Source organism: Magnolia sinica, chromosome 2 (assembly GCF_029962835.1).
Source record: "Magnolia sinica isolate HGM2019 chromosome 2, MsV1, whole genome shotgun sequence".
In the NCBI taxonomy this organism is placed as follows: Eukaryota; Viridiplantae; Streptophyta; class Magnoliopsida; order Magnoliales; family Magnoliaceae; genus Magnolia; species Magnolia sinica.
Window position 1 is genome coordinate 121,237,641 of NC_080574.1, and position 21,526 is coordinate 121,259,166.

Consider the following 21,526-nt stretch of genomic DNA (forward strand, 5'->3'; position numbering starts at 1 on the left):
AATCTAATCTTAGGGTTGCAAGTTATCTACAGTGAGTGCAATTCCCGAGTTCGCGAGTACGAACCATTACTTTGGCAGAGAATCAAATGTACATGGAATTTGGACCGTTGTTTCAAATTCTCTTAAACTTTCATTTTTTTTCTTGACACCGATGGCCCACCTGATTATCAGATTGGCCTAAGTTTCGTGAGTATCACTTGATGTGCTGCTTTGATCTTTCACACGTGGGCATTGTTGTTTCCATGCATGAGGCGAGTACACTTGAACTACCATTCGTTGTGTGATGATCCTAATCCCATACACACACGGCCCCTGGGAAGTGGATTGCGTGGTGTGCCGAGCTCCGTAGTGTGTCGACCTCACCGGGCTCTATGGACCCACTATGATGTATGTAATATATCCACACCGTCCATACACTTTATGATTATTTTACAGCATGGGCTAAAAAATGAGACAGATCTAAAGATCAAGTGAAATAAACCACATAAAGCAGTGGGTATTGAAGTTCTACCATTGAAAACTTCTAGAGGTCACTGAAGTTTTATATCAAGCTATGTTTGTGTTTTCACTTCGTCTATATGACCTTATGAAAATGACCTCATGAAAATGTTGGATGGAAAATAAACATCATGCCTGCGGAAGGTTACAACTTCGTGTGTATGGCCTTATGAAAAGGTTGGATGGAAAATATACATCATGACGAGCCATTGAAGGTTACAAGGGTAGGTATAGTCCCCATTGCTTTCCATGGTGTAGTCTAGTTGAGTTTTAGATCTGTCTCATTTTATTTTTTCTCATGCTTTAAATAATCTCGAAAGATGGATGGACCGGTTATGGATATAACACATACATCATGGTGAGGTACACCGAGCCAGACACCCACTTGGGTCACGCAATCCGTGTAAGGCAAGCGGGGCCTACTTTGATGAAGTTTTTGTATATCAACGCCAGCCATCCATTTTTTCAGATCATTTTAGGATGTGATCCAAATCAGTTAAGCAGATCCAAATCTTAGGCGAACCATGTCATTGGAAACAATGGTGAAGCTTTTTGTGAGCTACAAAAGTTTTGGATCAAGTTCATCTTTTTATATTCCATTCCTCAAGGTTTGGTTGACCTTATCAACGGCTTGGATGGAAAAGAAGCATTACGGTGGGCATTACTATGGGGCCTAGGAAGTTTTTAATGGTGACATTTCAATCACCAGGGGTTTGGTTCACCTGAGATTTGGATCTGCTTAATTTTTAGGACCATGTCTTAAAATGGGCCGGAAAATGGATGAACGGCATGGATATACAACACATCGTTAAACTGGGCTCTATGGTGGGTAACACCTAATCTGCACCCACCTAATACACAACTTAAAAAAGTCAATCATGTCTAATCAACCACCCATGGCTCAGCGATAAATACGCGTGTTTGAACACTGACGTCATGGACAAGCCATCCAACCTGAGGTGAAATAGATTTGAAAATTTTCACCATGTAGGATTCAGTCTTAATTTACTTAGCTAAACTAGACCTCTGAAACTTCACTTTGTATTTCTAAATCTATAATGTATGAATTGATTTTGTTAAGACAAAAATACCTTGTTTTTTGGGTTATATTCCTTTCATTCAGCTATTCCTAAAAATTATTCTTCTCTTTGTTTTCTTTCTGAAATCTCTAATGGAATCTCTAGTTATTGTTATTTTACATCTGCATCTTTTTCAGAGTTCTATTCATTGCTTCAAACCGGTTGTGTTGATAAATTGAGAATCTTTCAAGCTTTACTCTATAAAAGTTTCCTATTTTAAAATCATGTTTCACTTCAATGTGGTCTTTTTCTTCTTAAACTCATGTTTCATTAGAAGGGTCGTTGTAGGAGGTAAGAATGAAGAATGAAGAATGAAGAATGAAGAATGAATATATCTTTTCGAAGTGAATTTGGCCAAGTTCTCTTTGAATATCACTCTCAGTGAAATTGACTACGTACATATGAATTAATTGAGTACATGTGAAATTTCACTGCATAGGTATTGACTATGTACATATGAATTAATCGAGCACATGTGAAATTACACCGTGCAGGTAAAAACCGCTGATAATTGAAATTTGAGATGGTTTTCAACTGTCGTTTTTTCATAAGTGAAAACAGTGAGTTTTGACCAAGTACAAGTTTTGAGACGGTTTTCAACCGTTGTAAATTCATAGACTACATGTGTTGAGACGGTTTTCAACCATCGTTTTTTCACAGGTGAAAATTCACCAAATACAAATAAAAATTAACCGAGTACAAGTAAAAATTGACTAAGTACATGTGAAAATTGATTGAGTATATGTAAAAATTCACCGAGTACAAGTGCAAATTGAACGAGTGCAAGTAAAAATTAATCGAGTGCAGGTGAAAATTGATTGAGTACAAGTGAAAATTCACCGAGTATAGTGTGAATATTGACTAAGTACATGTGAAAATTCACCAAAGTGGAATTTCTTTGAAACGATTATACTTGCAATGCATGGCTTCTTAGACGGAGGCACCATCTTCTTCCTCTTCTATTCCTTCAAATCCCTCTTCAAATTCCGAATCAAATCCTTCTTCAACGTAACCGGTTTGAAGCAATGAAGAAAATGAAGTGAAAATTTCAGGAAGAAAAATGAAGAGACAATTTGAGGAAGAAACACGAAAAGATTAGATGATTTCAGGAAGAAATATGAAGACACAAATATGGATTTTTGGTATAGCAATGGTATTTTCGTCCGAAAAAAACTTTACAGTTTAGAAATGGAAAGTAAAGTTTTGGAAGTTTAGGTAAGCTGCTCAGTTAAAAGTGAAGTTTACAGAGAAAATTTCTCAATAAATTTGGATGAAGGAAAAACAAAAATATTAGTTGGATTCAGAACTTGTGTGGCCCCTAAGAAGTTTTCAACGATAGCGATTTAATCTCCACCATGTAGTCCACTAAGTCGCGGATATTTCTAATAAGCGTCCTTTATTTTCTCGTCTAATAAATATGATTTTGGTCTAGGTCGCAGTGTGGGTGGCGTTATTGGGAGTGGAAGGTGAGACCTTGGATCCATTGAGGTGGGTGGGACCCCGACTGTGGGGCCCATTGTGATGTATGTGACTACATCCACACCATTCTTCTATATTGAAAGCTCATTTTAGGGCATGATCCATAAATTGAAGCAGATCCAAATCTCAAGTGGAATATAATATTATGGACACTGGATATCAATGGACATAATCAATTCGCTTTCTATGGGTACCTTTCTCGAGGGCTTTCGTAGTTGATTAGGATAGTTTGAGTTTGACCATATTTACCATTAGCCAATTGTTCGTTTTTATATTTAGCTAGACCCTATAAAAACATTAGGATAGAGGATATGAAGATTCTCAACCCTAAAGTGATTCTACGGTCTATGATAAGAGATTCTAAATAAGGGATTGTTGTTACAAAGATGGAAGTTATTAAGCACCTACTATGCTCATACTAACATACGGTCTCTACTTCACAGGACTTGACTATTCTTGAGGGTTGATGATTAATTCTCAATATTGTATGGAATGCAATGCTTGTGATTAAATCGGCAAAGTTTCTGATGGGTAGGATTCGATTATATCGGCAACCTGCCGAGCATACTTTCGAGCCAATTTAGTACAAGAGTGTGTTGTATGAACGTACGATGCAGATGTTTGGACTAGATGAAACTTAATTAAAGATTGAACGGTTGGATGGACGGTAGTTTCCCAAGGGTTGGGTTGAGAAGCTTGGATTGAGATCTGGATGGCTCAAGTGGTTCTCGATTTGGCTAGACTTAGCTTAACTTGGGCTAAACTCTTTCCTATAACTCTTTCCTCTCCTTGGTGGAGGGATGGAGTAGCTAGACTAAGGGCTTAATGGGTGAGTGAAAAGGTTTGAAATGAGAGTGGATGTTTTTGTATATGCTTGAAATGTGAAGGGAATGGGGGTATTTATAGCCCCATCTCCCAAGCCTGATTTTCTAGCAAATCTTGCAAGGCTTGAGACTAGAAAAGATTTGGATGGTTGAGATTTGAGATTGCTATGTGGCAAATCACATGGGTTGGATTGATGGCATGATACATAATTTTGGCTAAAGAGGAGCACCAAAGTAACTTCAAAATTCTTCGCATGCATGAGACTGGAAAAGAGGACAATTGCACACAAGTGAGCAGCTGACTCAACTACGGTTAGTGCCACATGGCGAGTGGCGCCCTAAAGGGAGGCTCATCCCTAAGTTTTGCTTCAACTTTGAAGGGATGCTCCTCCCATACACGTGGATTACTTTGTTTATCTGAAGCTGCTTTGTTGTCCATTTTTGTATACCGATTTGGGCTTTGGAATGGGCTTGAGCTAAAATGGATTTATGGACTTGACTTGACAAGGTGAGCTAACTAGGTAGGCTATGTGGGCTGACCGGGTGAGTTGACTCGATGGGTTATGTTTTCCTAAGGTTTAGGTTTAGGGTTAGGTTTTAAGAAGCTTATGTGACAGAGTTAATTAGGTTTAGGGTTGATTTCTAGGGTTTTAGGGTTTGTGTTTAAAGTTCGCTTTAGAGTTTTGGGTATGAATAAAGGTTTATATTAGGGTTTAGATTGGGTCCGAGGGTATAGGTCAAGGTTTGGATCGAGGTTTGAGGGTATATGTTAGGGTTTGGATCGGGTTCGAGGGTCTAAGTCAGGGTTTGGATTAAGGTTCAGGGTATGGATTAGGTTTTGTTCAATCTTTAATCAGCTTATCAGCTTGAGGTGGGGTGTCTGCAAATATAGGAAACAGTGGTAATTAACTTCATGTGGGCCACACAAGTTTTAGATCAAGTTGATATTTACGTGGTCTCTTCATCCAGATCTTTGTGACCTTAATAAACATGTTGGATGACGAATAAACTTTCCGGTGGCCCCCATAAGAGTTTTTAATGGTAGAGATTCAATCACTACTATTTCCTGCAATAAGATTTGGATCTGCTTCATTTTTGGTATCATGCCCTAAAATAAGGTTTCAAAATGTTTAGACGGTGTAGATTTAAGGCACATACATCACTGTGAGCCCCATAGTAAGGGGTCCTGCCTACCTTAATAGAGCTGGGGTCTCACCTACTCTGCTCCTAACGTTATTGGGGTAGTAGATTAGGTGAGAACCCAGACTCACCCAAGACGGTGTGGCACTTACCGTGGAGCTTACCTTGATGTATGTATTCCGTATTCAAGCTATCCATCTATTTTTCCAAATCATTTTAGGGAATTATCCCAAAAATAAAGCAGGTCCAATTATCAGGTGGACTATATGTAACGTCTCGGAAAAATCCGTACAAGGACCCGAGTACCACCTCAGGCAGAAATCACCCAGGACCAAAACCTTTAGAAATTAGGTTAATATAAGCAAGTGCTAAGCTAGAGTACTGATGAAATTATCACTAATCACTTTAAATATGATCTGCAAGACCCAAACCATACAGAATCATTGACGCTACATTACCCTGAAATCTATAATCCATCTCTAAACCCGGTTGCTCTCGGGAGCACACCGAAACTCCGTATTTGACCTGAACAACACGTCGAAAGTCCGATAAGCGCAAAACTATACAACTATAACCGCATTACTGGACTTGACAACCCCCTCGGAAATCAAGTTTTAATTGTGTCTAGAAATGCACAACTTGAGCCCGGAGCAAAGTGTGTGAGAAACGTGAATATCTTTAGAAATAAAATTCGAATTTAAGTAAACTGAGTCGTGTCACTTGTGGGCCAAATATAAGGATTCAGACCGTCAGAATCTGACCCAAATACACCCTCGGATCAGGGAAAATTTCGCATACATGACAATGTACTTATGGCCCTAATCGAGTGCCGGTGACCGTTGAACTGAAACTGGTTCGCCACGGTCGATCTGTAAACCCGATCGGAGCGAAAACTCAGCCTCACCTACATCCAATGTCAGGGAGCTTAAGTCCGACCGCACGCAGAAAAGGGGGCTCCAGAAGTGCTCCGTTGGGTCGGAACAACCGATCTTTGGACATAACCTAAGTATACCATGGCCCTGGGGCCATTCCCATCAGTTATGGGCCTCTATAAGGGCCTTAAACCCTCTCTCTTATATTCCACACGAATTTTAAAACCTAAGAAAGAGAGGAGAGGAAAAGGAAAGGAAAGAGAGAGAAAGAGAGAGAGAGAGAGAGTTGGAGATTCATCCTGAGATTTGATCCCATTGCTCCACGCACTTAGCCACCCTATCTGTATCACAAATCCGGCGTTTCCAACAACGTACTTAGGTAAGAAAACTTAACCTTAATCTGTTTTAGGGTTTCAGATAGTGTAAGTTATGAAATAGCTAACCTAATTCATGCTATAGGTTGCTAATTCGCCGTTGACAAAGGCTAAGTGTCTAAAATGAATCCGTTACGTGTTTACCGGCGTAAGGTGAGGACTATAAACGTTTAGGTTATAGTTTTCAAGGCTTTCAATGTCGGTTAATGATTTATTACTAATGTGGGTGCTATTTCATATGCCAATGCAATGTTTGTTTCGCGTTTCAGATATATATGAAATATATTGAGTTTGGTGTATTCCATGTATTTGTAGCAAGGGTTGTATACGTATGGAATTTGAAAATGTGTTTCCCATGATTAATTGCTGTGTGTTTATACCAGTTGTATGTGTAACAACTCCTTGGCGAAAGAATTTGCCCCAATACATGTTATGGCCAACATACGTCGTGTATGTTAAAAAGTGTAGCCTAAGTGTTTGTAAATGTCCGAATGAACTAGTAGTTAGTAAATTACACTTTATATAATTGTTGAGATATAATTTTCAACTACCTTAATTATGTGCATGATTTCCTCTATGTATTTATACTATAGTGTTTGTTTAGGTATAGAATGTATATGTGTGAATTCATGTTTAAGTTGTATTTCCTAATGTGCTTAAATGATTGTATGAATTGAATTATTGATTCATTGCTGCCTTGATTTTCTCATATGATTATCTGCTGAAGTTGAATGCGCTTAGGACTATGATATAGTCCAGACAATCGGTAACAGGCCTTGATTTGGTAGCTGAGGTTGTTTTCGCCTCATAGGACGTGTTCGATGAGTTCGAGCCGTACTTCGGTTGTCGACAGTGGTTAGGCCACACGGAGTGCTCGTGCACTTTATATCGATCAATTCGATGTGCGCTCGTACCAGTCGAGCTCGTCAAGTAACCCGATTGACCCGATGTATGTTCACCATGTATGGACGCTATTGCTTGAATATAAGGTATCAAACTCACCAGTGAAGAACTCCTTTAACCTTGGTACCTCGATCTGCTAAAACTTATGAGTCGGGCATGGTGGCATGGGACACCGTGGTCGAGCTGTCGGCCTACGTTGGGATGACGAGCCTTCTCGTAGTGACCAGTGAGCAACCGAAACTCGTGAGCCGAATACGGTGGTATGGGACACTGTATTCGAGCTATCGGCCTACACTGATAAGGTGACGAGCCCTTTACAGTGACCTAGAACCATAACATCGTATGAGATTTACTTGGACTGACGACCCTAGAATGAATCATTGTTTAAAAATTGACCTAAGGGAGGTACATTAGCTTCCCAACTCTGCTGTATGAAAAAGGTCTAATAAGAAACTTGGTAATCATGTTCATGCACCGCATTACGTGTGTGTTTGGCATAGCAGATCAAGCACTGAGGAAATATTTCATGCGCGATCGTGAGATGAAGTCGTTGAGGGAGAGTAGGCGAGGACATGCATCATTATTTCATATCATTCTTACATTAATCAGAATACTTAGGATGTTTGAATGTGCTGCTTTATCATTACTGCTTGACTGAATTGATAACATGTTAACCTTTGCTTTATTGTTCCACTAAGTTGATCACTCACTCCCACATTATGTGATGATGTTTTAAACACCAACCAGACCCTCTTGTAGTTTCAGATGATGGCGCAACCTGCGAGGCAGAGCCGAGCTTTGAGGATGATGAAGAGGCATTCTCATACATGCAGTATTCAGGCGGGTTTACGTAGACCGTTCTGAATCGGCGGGGCTTCAGGACTGATACTTTGTAGTAAACCACCACATTTTGATATTTTGTATTTTGAAATAATACTTGTAACTATTCGACCTGGTAACATGATTATACTCGGGAGACTCACAATCACTTACATACTTTATATACTTATCACAGTCTTCTGCTTGCGTAATGTAACTGTCTCTGGAGGATGATATGCTGTTTTGGTATAATCTCATTCATGTTAAATGCACTAATACGGACAACATTTAATCATCATAATCCATGTTGCATAAGTGATGCATTAGAACTCGTGAGTTGAGCCGATGCTCGACCCCCAATTTTCAGGACGTTACACTATACCATAGGAAATAAAAGTAATTGAACATTAATGGGCCACAAAAGTTTTGGACCAAGCTCATATTTGTTTTTCTCTTCATCAGGCTTATGTGACCTTACCAACAGATTGGAAATATTAACATGCACCCTGACAAGTTCTTAATGATAGGACGTTCAATTACCACTGTTTCATATGGTATGGTCCACCTGATCATTGGATCTGTTTCATTTTTGGGATGATGCCCTGAAACAATATGGAAAGGCATGGATACAGAATACATACATAAAGGCAGGCCCCACATTAGGGCCACAACGTGTTGGGTGAGTTAGGGATCTCACCTAATCTGCTCCCTGGTATTGGATGGTTTGGATCACTTTCTATGCCACGTGTTCAATGGTTGAGTAGATGGCCTTCAACCACATGAGTTGCTATCATGATGGACCGCAGCAAAGAGAGGTCTGCTAGAATGCATCTCCATCTATTGTCATAAGATAGACAATGCCTCTAGCCTTTCCATCAATGATTTTACATGATAAGCCTAACTTTAATTAAAAAAATTCTTAAATTGAAATATTTTACCCTTCAATAACTCCATTATTTCCTTTCCAACACAAATATCAGCTTGATCCAAAACTACTGTAGCCATGGAAAGATTTCAACTGCACATGTTGAATCTCCAATTTTTCCTGTTGAGATTTAAGCATCCTTCAATTTTGAGCTCATGCCTTAGAATAAGCTGGTGAAACAGATGGAACACAGCCATCACGGTGGGGCCCATGGTTATCACATGGACTTTGATAAGATCATTTAACCGGTAAAAATATATTAGGAAGACAATTGACGGTCCAGATTGTGTCATACATGAAAGACAGCTAGCCGATTTTAATCTCGCGATCTAGTGGCCGGGTTGCCAGTTTTATCCAAACCGACCACCCCTTAGCTGGTTTTGATCAAAACCAACCAACCTAGTAGCCGGTTTTGATCAAAGCCAACCACCATGTGACCATCTGTCTCCACGTGTGACATGTCCATCAATCAAAGGCCAGGATCGTCCAGTGGATCTGATTTTGGAGTGATGATAATCACGATTTCGACGGTTGTAATTGAGCTATACGTGTGGCACGTGTATGCACGCATTAAATACTCCCTGGCAAATATTAAGGGGATGAGGGTCACGCGCGTGCATCATCAGGACTGTTCATCAGGTGGGGCCGGCACAACAATCAGGAGGTCGACGGTCCGTATCCAACGGAAACATGTGACCGCCTGAGACTGACCAGGTTTTCGATTTAGGAACACGCACACAGTGGGGCCGATCTGATAAACGGCCCAGATCTCCCACACGCGTGCCACGCTGGAAAGAATCACCTCTTCAGCATCTCTCTCTACATCATATTCACATAAAAAGGATTTAGGGTTTAAAAAGCCTCTACATCTCAACAAACATAAAATTCAAGAAACAGATCGAAACAAAAAACCCTACACAAATTACGCAATTACCCTCACAGTTCAGAGCCGCAGTAGGGGCAAAACCGGAATTCGGGATCGACGACGCGGGCGCACGAATGGCATCGTAGTACGTCGGACACCATAGCCGAGGAAGTTTCAGAAGACTCTCCATCCCGAGGAAGAGAGAAAGGGGGCTGCGGAAGAATGAGAGAGCACCTATTGCAGTAGATCACGGGCTCTTTTGCGGGCCACCGGTAAACGGGGACGAAGAAAAGCTTGAGGACTTTCTCGTACTCGACGAGATCTGCTGGTGACCCGCAGCGGATGCAGCGCTGGATGCCGGACTTTATGATTTGGGAGACCCGCGGCTCGACACCACCGACGAAGAAGAAGAACATTTTATCTTCTCGCGAGAAATCGGGCTATTTGCTTTTTGTCGCAGGTGGCTTTGGTTGGACTCGTCAATTTCTCGCCGTTTATATACAGACTCTTGAAGGAGGCGGTTGGAAATGTGTCGACGGTTCTCGAGTATTTGTGTTGGGATTCTAACCTGCGCCGGGTGTTCACGAGAATAGTATGAGGTTTGAGGATTGGACTGGGTGCCAGGTCCAGCCCAATTCGGGCCGAGTTTATTTGTTGGGCCAACATAGGGCTGGCCCACCGGGGTTACATGTCCTAGTGTTTCACTCTTGTATCAGATCTGGGCCGTTCATAAGGTAAAACACTTTGAGCATAGGGCTCTCAGCAGGTCTCGGGTTGGGTCCTATAGCACTTATAACTAACCGGGTTCGATCCTTTCAGGTCTATGTCTCAACTTGAAGACCTAGACTCAGATCAAGGTTTGGGTCAGACCCATTTCTCGCATAGGTCGGGTTGGGGTCATGTTTTGTAAAACTTAAAATAAATAGGCTAAGTTAAGAATACTAGGCATGGATTAACGGATCTTATACTATATAAATTTTGTACATTGCATATGATGGGTGATTATAAATTGGACCTGTCCCAAACAGACTTGATCCAACCTAATATGACTTTGACCATGTCTGAGTTCTAGACCTGACCTGCACCCGGCCAGACCCCGTTAACTTAATCAGGTCCACAAGTTGAGACAAAACCAGCCCATTTCCCAAATGGGTCCGAAGATTGGAAACCGGATTCCCATTTTTAACGGCTTGGATCCATCAAGTAACCTCAGATCCAGTTACCCATTGAGAACCCTAATGGGGAAGTCCTGGCCCAAAAATCAGTCCTGTCTACTGACCAGGTAAGCTACATATAGTCTTTCAGTATAATCACTCAACTGATTTCAAGTGGGGCCAATCCCGATGAGTGGACCAGTCTTAGTTATATCCCAAGACAAGCTCAAACTGTCTCCTGACTGATGAATGGACAGGATCTTCTACATGTGTAACGTTATTGTCCGCATGGTGATGCTTCCTTTTCTCACTTTTTTACTTGTTGGAGAGACTTGGAATTGGATTCCTACTGGGCTTCACGCAACCATTGTTCGCCACTTTAAAAAGCTGTGGTGTCAAATCCACCGAATACGTGGCACAAATTCAAGCCAATACAGGATGGAGCGTAACCCAAAAACCAAACTGATGAAGGGATCCTAACCACCCATTTGGCGTCAGTCAAAAGGATTGCTAAAAATATAGTGTTCGACGGTCCAAATTCATGGAGTGGTCAGTGTGAATTTCAGGTAATAGTCTGCCTGCCCCAAAATTTGGACAGTCCAGGTCGCGTGATATACAACGTACGAGAAAGGATCCTACAAAACAAAAATATAAAGAAATTCCACCTTAACACTTATGATCCAGTGCGAGGTCTCATTATCTTCTCGTGTGTGTTCCTCTGTGGGACCCATGTGGATTCACCTAAGATCATGTTGGACCACAGGTGATTCGTTGACGATCCCATAACCAACCCAATAGGATGATCACAGCCGTCTAATTAAGGGCCTGCATAATGGGAACTCACCTACCGAGGATCATGACTGATCATAGATGGGCCCACCTGGGGCTGCCAAGGAACTCATCCTGTAACAAGATTCCAAGAATCCGTACTGGATGGCTCTTCAGCTTAAGCTTAAAGACTGCAATTGAAAAATCAAGAAGCAACGCTTTGTTTCTCCCCCATTTTCCGCCTTTTAGTCCAAACCAAGTTCAATGATGAACGCTTCTGATCCCTCCCCCATTTTCCGCCTTTTAGTCCAAAGCTTCTCACTTGTCTAATACATGCACAGGTCATCACTATTTCTCTAACCATCAATCTAAACATTTCATTTGACGAACCATCCGGCCGATTCATATCAAAAACCCACTTTGTACTTATTTATTAGTGAAAGTGACAATAAGTTAACCTAATTATGTAATCACACTCCTAAACATCTAATTATCCTAATTGAATCTCACCCTCTAACCGTATATCCTACTTGATCCTCCAATTGAATCACCCAACTATCAAAGTAAATTGTTTATTTCATAACTTGTGAAGTATAATATAAATCTACTATTTAGTATTCAAATGGAACACTTGTGCACTTCACGTGAGATCAAGAGAGAGAGGGAGCCATTGAAATTCTATTTTCAATCCACTATTAAGGATCATAGGTCAATATCAGAGTCATTATGTAGAGCTTGTCAAATAGTGAGTCATAGTCAAGTTCTACCCAAATCGGATTGTCCAAGTATAAAACACACCCGATTAAACGTTGAAAGATGAAAATGAAAAAGGCATGAAACGACCAACAAGGTAGTGTAAAAGTAATAATTTAAAAAAATGAAACCGAGTACAGGTCAGTGTTGCTCATGTACTCATTTCATTCATACCTAGTCATCCATCATTTGATCTCATCAAATATCTCAACCATTCATCACCAAAGGCAATTCAACTCAACCTATTTCCCCAATCACCATTCAATCCAACCCTTTCATCTACCATCTAAGTTATTCATATGTCTCAATCATCTATCCAAATCAACTCATCGTTTTAAACCACTCGTTCACCTCATTCGTTCATGCATACTTGTGTGCATCACACCTTAGATGAATGTGTTACACACATGTACACCAGTTAAGCACCACATGAGTGCGTGTGTTCATGTACAATATACGCATGTGCGCACTTATCAAATCAAGAGAACCTTAATGTCCTCTAACTTAAAACGGTAACTTCTCTAATTTTTTTCTTTAAAAAAAAAAAAACAAAGAAGAAAAGAAAAGAAAAGAATAAGAATGAAGAAATGGATAGTCACCCTGCCCACTTTCTCCTAGCGTGTGGCCCAATTAAGTCTTAGACCTTCGTCATTTTTGGACACACCCTATCTTAATATGACAAATCAAGGGAACGGGCTAGATTTTTAAGCAGACATTATATTGGGCCGTTGATTTTAATTGTTAAAAATAATAATAAATAAAACATTCATAGCGAGCATCACACGTCACCGCTTGAGCGGAGTCTCTTCCTCATTTCTTTATCGCTTACGTCTTCCCCCCACCCCCCCCCCCCCATATGTGATATTCCTGGTGGGTTCCTGGATACACTACATTTTCATCCTATTACGATGGGGCCCGAACTATCTGAACCATCTATTGAACTACCCTACCAAATCAACCACCACAATATATATATATATATATATATATATATATATATATATATAACATACATGTTTTCTCTTAGCTCATTACTACTAAGACTCTTCTTCCACTCTCATTCTTCATATCTTCACAACAGTAATGGCTAAGTAAATATAGCAACTAAAAAAAAAAAAGCGTTAAAAAACTGTAGGAGAAAAACAAGAGAGAGAAAGCAACGAAACTGTCTATGTTTGAATCAATTCAGCAAATCTAGTAGGTGATCCAATTCCATATGTGTACTTTTTAGATATTTATTTATATATATATATAATCTTTTTTTTTCTCCCCTAAATTTTTTAAGAAATTTATTTTTATTTGCTAAACATATTTTATTAATAATAATATAGAAACATAATGATCATATCGATCTATTTGGAATAAATAAAAATTTTAGATTATATATTTAATATATTAGTTTATGAAGTAATAAATTTATTTAAATTAGTAAATTTGAATTAATTTCAAAATATTCTTAATTAATTATTAAACTTAACCATGTACTTGATCCAAAAAAAAAAATTAAAAGTATTCTTAATGATTTATAATACTTAGAATTAATAAGTATTAAAATAAAATAAAATAAAACTTGATAACTTTACTTAACTTATTAAATTTAAATTTAAGAACCGGATAAAATTGATAGATTGGAATATTTTATTTAAAATAATTAAATTAAAATTTTTAAGTTAATTTAAGATAGTATAACTTAAATTATTAAATAATAATTTAATTAAATAATTAAGTTAAAATTTTAATTTAATTATTTTATGGAATCAATGTAAAAAATTTTAAAGATTAAAATTTGAATTTTAATTCTAAAATTTTAAAGATTTAATTAATTTAAAATTTTAAATAGACTCAATTTTAAGAAAATTTCAAATTGTGGGAATTAAGCTAAATTGGTTAGATTTTTATATTTTAAAATTTTTAGTGATTAATATAACTTTAAAACTTTATTAGAGTAAAATTTTAATATAGTATAATATTGAATTTAAAAGTTATAAATCTTCTCATTGTTGTTCAAACTTTTTTTTTAATTCAAACTAAAATTTAAATAAATTTAATGATTAAACATTCACAACAAATTATTAAAGAGAAATTTAAATTAGTTATAAAATAATCAAGTTCTTTCGACATATATAATTGAATTAACTAAAAAATCAGAATTTTAGGATTCAAATAGAATTTCCAGCAAGTCAAGGGGCTTTGGCATAAATTTCCATACTATTATGAAACATAACTTGTACCCTCAGAAAATTCAAATTTATTGTCTGTTATAGTAAATAGTCCGATTTTTCAGACAATTTTAGGGACTAAATTTTAATAATATTAAATTTCTGCAAATTTTGTATAGAACTTGCATTATTGTAGGAAAATCTGATTTATTGAATCAATTCATTATTGATTTTGAATTCATTCATGACATACATGTATTTCTATTTATTATAGAATTATGAGGTAAAAAAAGAAAGAAAGAAAAAAAGAATGGTAAAAACAAATATAACAATCGTGTCCCTTAGGTGAAAGACTCTAAAGCTAGCAAGTAAGCAATCATGTCCTTTGGGTGAAAGACTCTAAAACACGTTAGATCCTTCGAAGTCTCATTTGTGTACAGTATATGAGTACAATTGTGTGCGCAGACATACGTCAGAAGTACAATTGGAGCAGTAGTCTGACCAAGTAACGTATAAATGAGTCCTTTATCACGAGGTACCAGTGCGTGAGCATTAATGCGACGTGTCCATTCACTTGGGTACGGTGTTATAAGAGATGATGATTATTTGATTCAATTATTTATGGAATTCATGGAAAATGCGGTATTTAGAGTAAACTTTACGATTCCAACATTGCATACATGACATTCTTAAGATTTGTATTTGATTCATGTTTTGATCTGAACTTTAAACAAAGTATTTTTATTGTTTATACATATGATTTAATTTTAGAAATTTCATATTTAGGTTGGATAAGATCCTACGACCAGTTATGCTCACACCCACAATAACAGTGTTTCAAGGCTCGGAGTTTAATCGGGGCAAAGCAGAGCGAAGATCTAACCATCGGCTTACTTGTAGTTATATCTCTATTAATATTTGGAAAAAAAATATATAGCAGAAATTCAGAAGTGAGTCTAGACTGATAGTGTTATACATTGTATTGGATAAATGTTTGTGTATTGTAATGATTTTTCTTCTTTATTAAATGCGGTTGTGGATGTTTGGATATGAAATCATGACTTGAGATTCGGAGTCAGGCTTGTCCAACTTAGGCACTGAATTTCAGAGCGTGATAGATAAATTTCTTTAAATTTTAGTTTGAATTAAATTTTTTTTTTTTAAAAAAAAAAAAACTAGAATGAGAAAATTTATAACTTTTAAATTCAATATTATACTTTATAAAAATTTCACTCTAATAAAGTTTTAAAGTTACATTAATCAATAAAAGATTAAAAAAATTATAAATAAACAAATATCTAAAAATTTCATATTTGTGATTGGATCACCCATCAGATTCGCTAAACTGATTAAAACACGGATGGTTTCATTGCTCTCTCTCTCTCTCTCTCTCTCTCTCTCTCTCTCTCTTGTTTTCTCCTACAGTTTCTGAACCTTTTTTTTTTAGTTGCCATATTCACTCTACCATTACTGTTGTGAAGGTGAAGAAGGAGAGTGGAAGAAGATATATATATATATATATATATATATATATATATATATATATATATATATATATATATATATATATATATATATAGGGAAAAGGTACTATGCGTTCGACCTCACTATAAGCTCCCGTGAGGTTGAGCTGTGTGGGCCCCACTGTGATGCGTGTCGACCATCAACATCGTGCATTTGATGGGTACCCTTTAAATTATGGGATATCCCAAAAATCAGCCGTATACGGAACTCAGGTGGGCCATACCATCTAAAATCATGTGAAGACATTGTTAAAACATATAAAAGCACTTGGTGGGGCCCACCGAGTTTTGAATGCTGCTGAAACTTGGTCTGAACCCTCATCCAAGTGGGACACACATAATGGATGGGCTGGATTTACAAACCACATCTTGGTGGGCCCAAAAAATGATTATGAATGTTTTAATGGTGCACGGCCCCTCCCCACTTCTGTATGTGGTGTGGCCCACACAAGTCACAGATTGACTTGATTTTTGAGACCTAGGCCCATGATGGAATGGTGCATCTGACTGATGGGGTAGATGTTCGAAACGCATCACGTTGGGGCCCACTCAGCTCGACCTCATGGGACGGACTCGTGAGGTCGAGCGCATAGTACCTTTTCCCATATATATATATATATATATATATTGATTTGGTAAGGCAGTCTTAGTTTGGGCTCCACTGTAATAGGATGAAGATGTGGTGGATCCGGGAACCCACCACAAATAGCGCATGGTGAGAAGAAGACGGAAGCGATAGAAAAATGGGGAAGAGACTCCCTTCATCAAGCAGTAATGTGTGATGCTTACTGTAAATGTTTTATTTATTATTATTTTAAACAATTAAAATTAACAGCCCGCTATGATGTCTACTTAAAAATCTAGCCTGTTCCCTTGATTTATTAGATTAAGATAGGGTGTGGGTCCAAAATTGAGGAAGGTTTAAGACTTAAGTGAGCCACACATTGGGAGAAAATGGGCAGGGTGACCGTCCATTTCTTCATTCTTATCCTATTTTATTTTTAAAGAAAAAGATGAGAGAAGTTACCGTTTTGAGTTGGAGGAAATTAAGGGATATGGACTCCCACATCCATTCTCTTGGTTTGATAAGTTCGCACGTGCGCATGTTGTACATGAACACATGCACTCATGTGGTGCTTAACTGGTGTACATGTGTGTACCACATTCATATAAGGTGTGATGCACACAAGTATGCATGAACGGATGAGGTGAATGAGTGGTTTAGAATGATGACTTGATTTCGATATATGATTGAGACATATGAATAGCTTAAATGGTGGATGCATGAATAACTTGGATTGAAGGGTGGTAGGGGAAATAGGTTGAGTTGAAATGCCTTTGATGATGAGTGGTTGGATAGTTGATGGGATCAAAGGATGGATGGCTAGATATGAATGAAATGGGTACATGAGCAAGACTCACCTATATCATCCATTTAATTTATTATTATTATTATTACTTTACACTACCTTGTACAGACGTTTCATGCCTTTTTCATTTTCATCTTTCAACGTTAAATCGGGTGTATTTTATAATTGAACCGTCAAATTTGGGTAGAACTTAAATATGCCCAACATAATGAGTCTAATATCGACCTATGATCCTTGATGGTGGACCGAAAATAGAATTTCAATGGCTTCCTCTCCCGATCTTATGTGACATGCACGAGTGTTCCATTTGGATACTAACTAGTAGATTTAAATTATACTTCACAAGCTATGAAATGGACAATTTACATTGATAGTTGGGTGACTCAATTGGAGGATAAGTGGGATATATGGTTAGATGGTGAGATACAGTTAGGATAATTAGATGTTTAGGAGTGTGATTACATAACTAGGTTAATGTACCGTCACTTTCACTAATAAATAAGTACAAAGTGGGTTTTTTTTAAAATATAAATCAGTCGGATGGTTTGTCGAATGAAATGTTTAGATTAATGGTTAGAGAAATACCCATGACCACACGCATGGATAGACAAGTGAAAGGCTGGGTGAGTTTAATGCATATTCAACAGTTAAGATTGGACGAATTTATGAATGAACGATTGGTTTTATATGCATCAGTGACGAGAGTGCATGTATATATGTACACACACACAAATCACATAATTAACAATCGCACACGTCAATATTCACCCTAATTAAATAGATAATGCAAATCAATAGTCACAAGTTTCATAAAATGATGGATGCATGGAACTATGCATGTGTGCTTCAATGAATGCAAGTGTACATGCATGCACGTGTACACTTATGCACCGAAATCCTGGGTCATTACATTCTACCACCCTTACAAGAATTTCGTCCCCGAACTTCAAAAGCACCCACCACGAGAATAGGTGAGAATATTCGTGTCTACTCACTTCCATGTGTTGTAGGCTATAAGTGAGCGCAAGAGTGTTTAAATCGCTACAGGAATTATGATTATTACACCTGACTAATGGACCAACCTAATTCCTGGCCAGGTTAGAATTTAGAGGGGCCTTGCTGATGGGGATGGATTGGATCTAATAGCCATTTTTTATGTGACACATGATGGTGTGTATATGAGTGGCCATAGCAAATTCTCTTAAGGAACAACACTCAAAAAACTAATTGATATGAACGGACAATAACTATGTGATATGAGTATTAGAGAGAGTTTGTTGTCTAAAATTTCCATGACTTGTTCTTAATTTTTCTCTATTTTTCCTTGTTTTCATGCTTTTTAAATAAAGAGGAAATCAGGAATGCATTTTAATTTTCTCTATTTTTCCTTGTTTTCATATTCTTTTAATAAAAATAACCAAATCAAGAATGCATTTCGGGAGGCTTGTGGCTCTCCTCATATGAGCCTTTCACTTTTAAAACAAGAGCATTTCGCGCACGCCGGCACACACACACATGTACCAGACAATGTACACACCACACATGTGCCAGCATGGCACACTGGTTTGAGATTCAATCCATCCATCAGAGTACCACCACAATGTAGATGCTCTTGCACAAAAATCAGGTAGGTCCACTCATAAGGTTGGCCAGAGTTTAAGAAACAAATGCAGGAATGATAAAAACTTGGCTGAAGCTTTCTTACCCTTCCAACTGTTTCTAACACCTTGGCCCACTTGATGATTGGGCCAGATCTCTTTTAGGTGGAGAACATCTACACAGCCGGACCCTCCTGATGCACAGCTTGGAAATTGCACCAATCGGCCATGCTGGCACATGTGATGGCATGTACATGAGCTGCCTTGTACACGTGTGAGCTTAGCAAAGCTATCAAAAAAATATAGGAAGAAGCTCCTTAAAGTGGATATGATGAGCATCATCAGATTTTTCCAGCAATTTCTTTAATTTAAATATCTAATTCAACATTCAGGTTTACATAAGAATCATCGCTTGAAACTACAGAATTGCCTTTCACGAATGCCCCTACATTATTTTCCCTTTCTGAATTGAAGAAACATTACAAGGGCCCAATTTCTCTAATATCAACCGTTAATCCCCCACTTTGAGTTGTGATATTTACAACAGAGAGGTCCACGAGGAACCTGCTTTCAGAGTATGTCATTACATGTACCTGGTGAGTTATATCTTTGAAAGACTGCTATATTTTCATCAAATAAATCTTAAGTGTTTTTAGTGGCTAGATGGTAGATTGTGATTTTAGTTACCTACTATTGCGGTTCTGTTGTTGTAACGCTCGTGTACTCACAGCTGGAACTCTCGGTCTTGAATCGGCCTTCATTAACCTTTGTCCAAGAAATCCGCCACGTCTGTAGTAAACTTATCCTGCATCAGTAATACATGTACTCAGGTTTAGTCATTAAGTCATAATGAGCTACTAAGAGATCTAGCTGTGTCATGCATACAATAGATGCTTCAGAGAAACAAATAAAGGATGGACTAACAGAAAAGGAGTTTATATGTTGTGCTATGAGTTTAGGACCCTTTTCAGATGACGTTGACCATTGTTATTCTTAATTACACAGTTTCGTGTACTCCTGCAGTGCACTATATACTCCCAGTGTACTATATCCTTTTTGCTTCTTTTGTTTTTATCTTTTGTTAAATGTTCTTAGGTTGGGAGTCTTAATTGTGATTAGGTTAGGATTCCTCTTCATCTGATCTTCTATATATCTAATTTAATATAAAATAGATTGCTAAGAGGAAGGGAGGAGATCTGAAAGATCTCTCCCTCCTCTCACGTTCTCCTCTTTTCTCTCTCCTCTCTTTTCTTCCATCTGATTTACATGGTATCAGAGCTTTACTGATTCCATCTCACTTCCTCTCCCATTCTACTCTTCTTTCCCCTTCTCATCTTCTGTAGAGAATCTTGATTTTGAAGGTTTATAAAGGTTTTTTTCCTCCCTGTAAGATGGTGAAAGTGAGATAATCTGTCCATTGCCATCCTACAGATGCAACTATAATGTATCATAAATCCATCCAGAAGGGATCTTCCACTGTCCATTCTATCTGCAAGGCGAATACAGCTTCTCTGACCACAAATACCACCAGAGAAGCCTCACAGATACTTCACCGGAAACAACTTCCAGCTGATTTTTTGGGTGTGGATCTACCACTGAAACACACCAGTGTCACCAGAAACATCGTTGGATCTTCATTCCAGCACTGGAGCTGCACTGGGAACACCTCAGCATCACCTAGTCTACAAATAAATCCCCCATGTTGCTGGGAACTCCCAAGGACGACTCCACAGTCGCTGGATTTGAGTTTGGGCCTCCCCACAGTTACCAGAATATAGTCTGGACCCCTCTGCAATTGCCGGATTCAAATCCAGGCCTTCCCAAAGTTGCCGAAATGTATATATATTTCTTTTCTTTTAAAGATTAGAAGCTCCCAGAAGATGAGCATCTAAACTCTCACTGTCCCATGTGAATTTCTTTTTTCTTTTTCTTGTTCTGAAGGGTAACTGAAATTTTTTATTAAGAGAGAAGAAAAAAGAGAGAAAATGAATGATGAGTCATCCAGCTAGTACAAATGGGAGAAGTCCCCCCAACTACCCTGAAAAAAGAAGGGACTTCTGAGTGGGATGCAGGGGATGCAGTGTTTGCCTAGAAGTATCCTGCGCACACAAGGTGTTTGACGAAATGCCTTGCTCAATTTCACATGGGACATGGGAGTTTCTTTACAAATGGTGGATCCTTCCTTCTCAATTCATCTTCCCTTCCTTTATCAGGCCTGTTTATGGTGTGAGTGTTCCTCCACCCTGTTGTTTGTTGTGAGTGTAGTTCACTCATTTTGTGTTGCACATGATGCATGCAAGTCTCCACATTGTGTTGCACGTGATGCACACAAGTGCTCTCAAGTGTGTGAGTGCAGTTCACTCATGTTGCACTTATCTGTGAGAGTGTATGTGGATGACAAGTTTGTGACTCGATCGTGTCGA

The 21,526-nt window shown here is 38.3% G+C and overlaps 2 protein-coding genes across 3 annotated transcripts in view; both read right to left on the bottom strand.

The window, feature by feature from the left end:
* Positions 1 to 9,718: 9,718 nt before the first annotated feature.
* LOC131237501 (uncharacterized) lies at positions 9,719 to 10,346 on the bottom strand. Its single transcript, XM_058235311.1, has one exon. The coding sequence runs from the start codon at positions 10,192 to 10,194 to the stop codon at positions 9,850 to 9,852; it is 345 nt and encodes a 114-aa protein (XP_058091294.1). The 5' UTR covers positions 10,195 to 10,346; the 3' UTR covers positions 9,719 to 9,849.
* Positions 10,347 to 19,420: 9,074 nt separating this feature from the next.
* Positions 19,421 to 21,526, bottom strand: part of LOC131237502 (uncharacterized) — a 35,826-nt gene continuing 33,720 nt past the window's right edge. For both annotated transcript variants that reach the window (XM_058235313.1, XM_058235312.1), the window contains one exon: positions 19,421 to 19,908. In XM_058235313.1, the coding sequence (XP_058091296.1) occupies positions 19,794 to 19,908 (115 nt within the window). In that variant the 3' untranslated portion in view covers positions 19,421 to 19,793. The remainder of the gene's footprint in view (positions 19,909 to 21,526) is intronic.